This window comes from Eurytemora carolleeae, unplaced genomic scaffold (genome assembly GCF_000591075.1).
Source record: "Eurytemora carolleeae unplaced genomic scaffold, Eaff_2.0 scaffold1092, whole genome shotgun sequence".
Classification (NCBI taxonomy): Eukaryota; Metazoa; Arthropoda; class Copepoda; order Calanoida; family Temoridae; genus Eurytemora; species Eurytemora carolleeae.
The window spans coordinates 111,293-119,633 of record NW_019396978.1 but is presented as its reverse complement, the minus strand read 5'-3'; the positions used below and the strand labels follow the sequence as shown (position 1 = coordinate 119,633).

General features: G+C 30.4%; 1 protein-coding gene across 1 annotated transcript in view; it reads left to right on the top strand.

Annotated features, from left to right (window-relative positions):
- The first annotated feature begins 37 nt into the window (after positions 1 to 37).
- LOC111710725 (innexin inx2) overlaps positions 38 to 8,341 on the top strand; it is a 9,060-nt gene continuing 756 nt past the window's right edge. Inside the window, exons 1-11 of the mRNA XM_023484843.1 lie at positions 38 to 209; positions 432 to 500; positions 1,198 to 1,290; positions 2,420 to 2,473; positions 2,676 to 2,778; positions 3,514 to 3,593; positions 5,081 to 5,151; positions 5,497 to 5,542; positions 6,501 to 6,548; positions 6,981 to 7,119; positions 7,851 to 7,920. Coding sequence (XP_023340611.1) covers positions 141 to 209; positions 432 to 500; positions 1,198 to 1,290; positions 2,420 to 2,473; positions 2,676 to 2,778; positions 3,514 to 3,593; positions 5,081 to 5,151; positions 5,497 to 5,542; positions 6,501 to 6,548; positions 6,981 to 7,119; positions 7,851 to 7,920 — 842 coding nt within the window. The 5' untranslated portion in view covers positions 38 to 140. The remainder of the gene's footprint in view (positions 210 to 431; positions 501 to 1,197; positions 1,291 to 2,419; positions 2,474 to 2,675; positions 2,779 to 3,513; positions 3,594 to 5,080; positions 5,152 to 5,496; positions 5,543 to 6,500; positions 6,549 to 6,980; positions 7,120 to 7,850; positions 7,921 to 8,341) is intronic.

Sequence of the window (8,341 nt, the reverse complement as noted above, 5' to 3'; positions counted from 1 at the left end):
AGGGTCTGAGGAGGTCGGCCCGGCGTCTAAGACTAGGTTTCAGACTCTAAGATTCTATCCGGGTAGGGCTAAACTAGATTAGGAATGTTAAGCTGGTTTGATTATAGGTGTCTGTACTGTTTCTATTCTTGGGGAGTATAATGGTCACTTTCTCACAGTTCTTCGGCAATCCCATCAGCTGTATAGTCGCAGGCGACGTTGTTCCAGTGGTAATTTTACTGCAGATATCATTGCTGGAAATATAATGGCTAGAATTCTAGTTGCTAAGTTACTGCGTTTCTAGCAATTCTGTTTCAAGCAATTAAATCTACAGGGTTAATAGAAAATCGTACAAAGCCCCCCATTCACATACTCCTTTGCAGAAATGTTGTTTTATTTTATCACCATTATTATCATTTTGCATTTATCATTATCATCATTATTATTATTAGAGTGTGATGAATACCTATTGCTGGATACACTCAACATTTACTTTACCCAAGATGGAAGTTGGTTACCAGGTAACTGGACAGAATGTTCAAATCAGTCCCTTTATATTTTTGTATCAGTGGAGAGATTTTTTAAATTGACATTAGGTTCTAAAGATTATAGGAATTTAATAGAAAACTATGGGCAGGGGCGGACATAAGGATTCTGTAGGGGGGGGGGTAAANCTGGGGGGGGTAAATAACCCCAATAACCCCCCTTATGGCCGCCACTGACTTTGGGTGAAAATCAGTGTTTTTGTAATTAATAATGAAACGATTGATGTTTAATTATTGAGTTTTCGCGAAAAATGAAAGGGTGCTTAGGCCCATGATATCGAATTAAATTCGATATCGATTGCTACTAATTTTACATTTATTTGTTGTGTATATACTAAGAAAATGGGTAAACATGTCCTTTACTCAAAAGAGTGCAGCGTCCATACAAATTCAAGGAGTTGCATTAATTCACTCAGATCATAAATAATTCAGATAAATAAATATACATAATTACCATGTACTATTTAAACAGCGATTATTTAGCTGCTACGTTATATCCTTAAAACATTGATATAAATTATGAATGAATGACGCAGTTAAATAAAGACTAAGGAAGCATGATCAAAAGGTAAAAATTTTAAAACCAAATTTAAGGGTTCAGAGTCATCGTTTTACTTTAAATATGGGCCCATCGAAACAATAATTTAACTATTTTTATTTCTTTTATTCTCAGATGCCTCATCCTGGTGTAGGAGCATTACAAGAAGATACAGAGAGATATGAAACCCGATATTATCAATGGGTTTGCTTTACTCTATTTTTTCAGGGAATCTTTACAATGTCGTCTTTTCTTAAAATATGAGATTCAGAGAAACTAGGATTACGGGGTTACCTTAAAAAAAGACTGTAAAGACGACCAAAACTGTGAAAACCAAGATCAAATTAAGTCGCGCATTGAAAACAGTTTTTTAATGCAGCTTATTTAATAAGAAAGAAATAAGTATACCACTGAATCATAAATTTAAGAAATCTCAAGTATAAAATCCGTACGATCGTCTCTGAAATTAAATCTTTTGCGGGTAATCCTGTAGATTATACAGTCTATCAATTTTATTATTTTTTTGACAAACAAACGTGTATTATTAAAATTAAAGGAATCTGAGATGTAAATAAGCGAATGTCGGATTCACAATAACGTGCACCCTTTACCCTTTAAATCGGATTTACAAAAAAGGAAGTTGTCGTCGTTTTTCTGTGCTGTGCTTCGGCTTGGATCGAAATTCATTAAACCGGTTTTTGAACTCAACTCTATGGAAAATAAATGCAAGTTGAATCCGAACGCTCAAGCAGTAAATAAGGCCCAACAACAGTTTAGACCTGAGTCGTATTTTCGTGAATATTTTTAATCGCTGGCTCTGAAAATTTAATAAAACTGTCTAAATTTCCTTTTTTAATATTGCTACATTGAAACCCTTAAAAACGAATACATCGGAAGAATTTATCAAATGTCGTCTTGACAATTTTTTGTTGAGTTGTATACTATATAACGTAAATTTCATGGTATTTGCGAAAATAAATAAATAGCCATGAATATGCGGGAACAGTTTTAAAGAGGTCCATATAATCATTTAATTAAAAAAACAAATATCTGCAACATTCCATTATCAGAAAGTGAAGAATACGACATTTGATTATTTCTTTCTATGTATTCGTTATTAAGGGTTTCACTGCACATAAATCCGCAAGTGACTTTTATAATCACAATTGAAAATTATCAATTTTCATATAAGAACAGCACTAACTTGTTCAATCAATAAACAGAAGAGTGGGGTTAAAATGATAGATATGCATTAGATCTATATGTTTGCTCAAATTCTCTCTTCGTTTTTTTATTCAAAAGTTGAACGAATGCAACTGTTCGATTTTTAACGATTTTTAAAAAGATTCTCTTAAAGGCGTTATTTTTTCTTGCTCCTTATCAGCTTTGGAAATATTGGGAGGCGGGGAAGGTAATTTTTTATAGCCGGCCAAACGGCTGGACCGATTGGGCTGAATTTTTTTGTTGACACTCAAGGGTGGCCGGGGGGTTGCTTTGATGCAATTGACGAGTTTGCAAGCTCTAGAACTAATCAAGAGCCAAGTAACAATAAGTAGTTAAACAGACCGTAACTAGTTCAACTTCTTCTCGTTGTTTATAAATTCCTACCTCAGGTTTCCCGGCTTATTCCTCGTGATTTAACTCATGCTGTATCAGATCCAAGAATGCCCTTCTTCGCTACTCCTTATAATCTGGTTCAGAAGCAGAAACTACATGGTAACATTGAGCATTCAGGAGTTTAAACTCCTTATAATCTGGTTTAGAAGTAGAAACTGCATGGTAACATTGAGCATAATATTCAGGAGTTTAAACTCCTAATAATCTGGTTCAGAAACAGAAACTACATGGTAACATTGAGAATATTATTCAGGAGTTTAAACTCCTTATAATCTGGTTCAGAAACAGAAACTACATGGTAACATTGAGAATATTATTCAGGAGTTTAAACTCCTTATAATCTGGTTCAGAAGCAGAAACTAAATGGTAACATTGAGCATCCTATTCAGGAGTTTAAACTCCTTATAATCTGGTTTAGAAGCAGAAACTTCATGGTAATATTGAGCATATTATTCAGGAGTTTAAACTCCTTATAATCTGGTTCAGAAGCAGAAACTACATGGTAACATTGAGCATACTATTCAGGAGTTTAAACTCCTTATAATCTGGTTCAGAAGCAGAAACTACATGGTAACATTGAGCATATTATTCAGGACTTTAAACTCCATATAATCTGGTTCAGAAACAGAAGCGTTATGATAATATTGATCATATATTGATCAGGAGTTTAAACTCCTTATAATCTGGTTCAGAAACAGAAACTACATGGTAATATTGATCACACTAAAAGGACTATAAGCGTAACTTTAATATGTCTTGATCAATCCTAACATCCAAAATGAAAAGTCAATTCTGAAATTCAATTTCAAAATTTGATGAATGTCAAATGTCTAGCTGGAATCAGTGAGATCAAAGATTATTTCAAGAACCAGAATGCCAGGGACTATATTGAACAAAGATACTTCCTCTACAAGGAAATTAGAAAAATCTTATTAATTAGTTGATATATATTTAAACTTAGAATAAAGAAAAAGGAATTGAGTCTTCGACACAAATTCAATTTTTGTAATCCTTGTATCTTTGCAACCTGATGATGTAAACCTTTGATATTTCAAACTTACATTATTTGATCTAACAGCATTCATAGTTTGAAATATTAAAGGTCTACGACATTGGGTTGCAATGAAATTGAAATTAGAAAATCAGAGTTTGTGGTAAAAACTCAATTCCTTTGTATCTGCGGGACTCATGCTTCGCTTTAATCAAATAATAATGTATATCTGAGTAAAATAATGCCAATCTACAATACATGATCTCGATATTTTTTGTGACAACTTTCAGAATAATGTGCTTAAATCCATTCATTTTAATTAATACTCCCGTGGATAATTCAAGAAGAATTTATTTAATCCATTGATATTACCCATGGATAATTCAAGAAGAATTTATTTAATCTATTGATATTACCCATGGTTCATGCTGGGATTCACGAGTCCTGAACTTTTTACAAAGGAACTGACTATTTGCCACACATTCTGATCTTCTAATACCTGTATCTTTGCAATCTGATGGTGTAAACCTTCAATATTTCAAACTATAATTATGTGATCTAAAAGAATTCATAATGTGAAATATCAAAGATCTCCGACATTGAATTGCAAAGATATTGTGATTAGAAAATCAGAGTTTGTGGCAAAAACTAAAATTGTTCAGAGTTTATTGTAACTTTAAAACATTTAACAGATAAAAATGGGATTAAAATTTACATTCAATTGACTTTAAAAGCAGTACATCTAAATCAAGGTGTTGAGTCATTTCATAGAAAGACTTTTCATAGACAGGACACTACATAAATAGGACACTTCATAGACAAGACATTTCATGGACAGAACAATAAATTGATAGGATATTTCATTGTGACATATTTTTATATATTTTTATATACCCCAAACCTTAAATTTTCTCTGAAAAAATTGCTTTTCTTTCTTTAAAATTATCTATCTATAAACGTTCTTCTATGTCTATAAAAATCTACTCTGTCTCTGAAATATCCTGCTTGTGGAAAGTCCTGTCTATGAAATGTCCTGTTTATGAAATGTCCTATCTTTGAAATGTCCTATTTTTAAAATGTCCTTTACTTGAAATGTCCTATCTTTGAAATATGCTATCTTTGAAATGTCCTATCTTTGAAATGTCCTGTCTTTAAAATGTCCTACCTTTTAAATGTCCTATCTTTGAAATGTCCTATCTTTGAAATGTCCTATCTTTGAAATGTCCTATCTTTGAAATGCCCTATTTTATAAATCTATGATTTTGTTATCTGTGAAATGACCATCTATGAAATGTTTTTCAATGAAATTACCAAACACCTAAATCAGAGTTATTTTCTGTCGTTCTTGGTAATTTTGAAACTTAAACATCTGATGAAACAAAATAGAAAGTTAACGGATTTTTGTATTAGTTTACAGTGTGTGAAATTCTTAACTTCGTCAATGTTCTTTTCCAGATATATTTCGTCAACTACTTTCTTGGGTAATTTTTTTAAATTTGTCAAAATATACCTCATCAAGATTTACTTTGTAAACTTTTTCTTTTTAAATTTTATCAAAAAATTTCTCTTTCAAGTTGTTGTTCTTCTTTCTTTCTGGTAATTTTTGAATTGTATCTTGATGTACTTCTTCTAGATCTATTTTGTTCTTTTTCTTAAAGGTATTTTATTTTATTTTATTGTGATCTATCTATAAATCTTAATTTTGTAAGCATCTTTCAAAGGCAACTTTAAATTCTAATTTTAATTCTAATTCTTTAAAAGTAAGCACTTTTTCATTGACGTGCTTTACCAAAAAAGTAACAAATATATATATTTTTTTTTTTTAGAGGGGTCTTTTCAACTTATGGAAGTGATGTGATCAGCGTGAGTCAGGTAACTCTCATAATCGTCATCATTATCATCATTATCATTATCCTTATCATCATTATCATCATCTTTATCTTTATTATCATCATTATCATCATCATTATCATCATCATTATCATTATCATGATAATTATCATTATAATTATCATTATCATTATCATCATAATTATCATTATCATTATCATTATTATCATAATTATTATCATCATCATCATTATCAATATTATCATCATTATCCTTCTATCATCATCATCAATATCATCATTATCATCATTATTATCATTGGCATCATTATCATCATTATCATCATTATCATCATCATTGTCATCATTATCATCATCATCATTATCATCATTAAAGTCATTATCATCATTATCATCATTATCATTATTATCATCATCATCATCATTATCATTAGTATCATCATTATCATCATTATCATCATTATCATCATCATCATCATCATTATCATTATCATCATTTTCATCATTATTTTCCTTTTGATTTTTATCATCACTATCCTCATCATTATCATTATCATTATTTTATCATTATCATCATTATCAACATTATCACCATTATCATCATTATCATTATTATCATCATCATCATCATCATCATTGTCGTCATTTTCATCATCATCATTATCATCATTATCATCATTATCATCATTATCATCATTATCATCATTATTATCATTATCATCATCATCATCATTATCACCATTATCATCATTATCATCATTATCATCATTATCATCATTATCATCATTATCATCATTATCATCATTATCATAATTATCATTTTTATCATCATTATCATCATTTTCATCACTTTCGTCATTTTCATCATTTTCATCGTTTATTATATAATAATACAATTATCATCATTGCCATAACTATTATCAATATAATTATGATTATATTATAATTATAATTATAATTATAATTTGTCCAATGTTTAGGAAGACCCTGAATTACGAAATGATGCAATGGACAAAGTTTTTCCGAAGGTAAAACTTATATTTTTCCAATTTTGAAAGAGTTTGTCATTTTCTTTAAAAAGAAATCTGAGATTCGATTCAAAAGAAAGACGGTTGGAGATTTAAATAAAAACATTAAATTGGTTCAATATTTTTAAATGGACTTCCGTTGTAATTTTATTTGAATTGAGGTATATATTTGATTCACAATGGTGCATTTTCTAGATTTAGCTGATCAATATTATAAAGGGTATCGTAGTCATTCTTGATGAGATATATGTAGTAGGATACATTGTGAATCTAACATATACTCCTTAAAATAAGCCCGGTTTACAGTACAGTTCCTTTTAGATATTCAAATCTTCGAAAATACATGAAAAATTAAAATGTTTCGAAATTCGAGGATTTTATGCTTGCTAAGAAAGACAACATTGACTCTGGTTCCAAATCATTCTCTATTAGGTTGCCAAGTGTACCTTTGAGAGGTATGGACCCTCTGGCACTATTGAGAATGCTGATGGACTCTGCCTTCTTCCTCTTAATATTCTAAATGAGAAAATTTATATTGTTCTATGGTTTTGGTTTATTGCGTTAGCAACAGGTTAGATCAATTATTATGTAAATCAAATTTTACACTTTTAAAGTAAATGTAAGCGTAAAATCAAGTGAGCCTCCATCAAAAGATGACAATGCCCGATTTAAACATTTGTTTGATCAAGTATGAATTACTTATTAATGATTATAATTTACAAAATTGATTACGTTTCAAATGATGTATCTCTAGAACAGACACTTGCGCATTTCTACTGCAGAAAAATGTATAGCAATGATCAGATTTTAGTATTTTTCAAATTAGAATAAGGACAGTATGATCCGCTACCAGTTAATGGTTTCAAGGATAACTGTGTAAACCTGGCATTGCCATCTTTGCCATGAAGGGTTACTTATATAGTCCCTTTCAGGGTTACTTGAAACTATGCTTATATAGTCCCTTTCAGGGTTACTTGAAACTATGCTTATGTAGTCCCTTTCAGTGCATCTTAAACTCTATTCTCCCTATTTTTTTGGAACCCCCACGTGAATATACATCCTACAATAAAATCATGAAACCGAGGAATTTTCGCATTCTTATGTTTTTAATTATGAAATGTTCCTGTGAATTTATCAATTTAAAACTATTTATAAAGAGTTTCTTAAAGATGGTTTTACATAGAAAAGCAGATAACTTGATTTAACCTTGGAATTGACATATTTTATTAGTTTAAAGAGGTCTGTACAGTACAGTAAAAGGAAGAACAAAGCCGACATTCATTTCACAACTTTGTTTTAAAGTATCTGGAGTCCAGCTTGTGTGGAGAATGGGAACCCTGTTTTCTAGAACAGTCAGAACACATTACCTCAGGTTTAGGTTTTTTCGAGGATTTATACAAAAATGTATTTTTGCTTTTGCTTTTTATCGTCTTCGTAATGAGCTTTAAAAATGGAGCTTAAAAAATGTAGTTTGGCATCATCAGGATTGCAGTGCTTATATTACAGAAATAAGCAAACACATCAAAAAAAATTGTTAGACAATGAATATATAAAATAAATAATACATACAAAACAACTTTTAATAAACAAAAAAAAACAAGAAAATTGTGTAACTTTTACAGCAAGTAATTTTTTAAATGAATAATGTCAAAACACATAAAACTTAAAAAGACAAGAAAAAAAACAGATAACTATACCTTAGTCTTTTGAAGAGTATTGAATGACTGGAAAAGGGTTGACTAGTTTATGGGCGTATGCAGTGGGGGAAGGGGGGGGGGGTTGAAGGGGTTAGA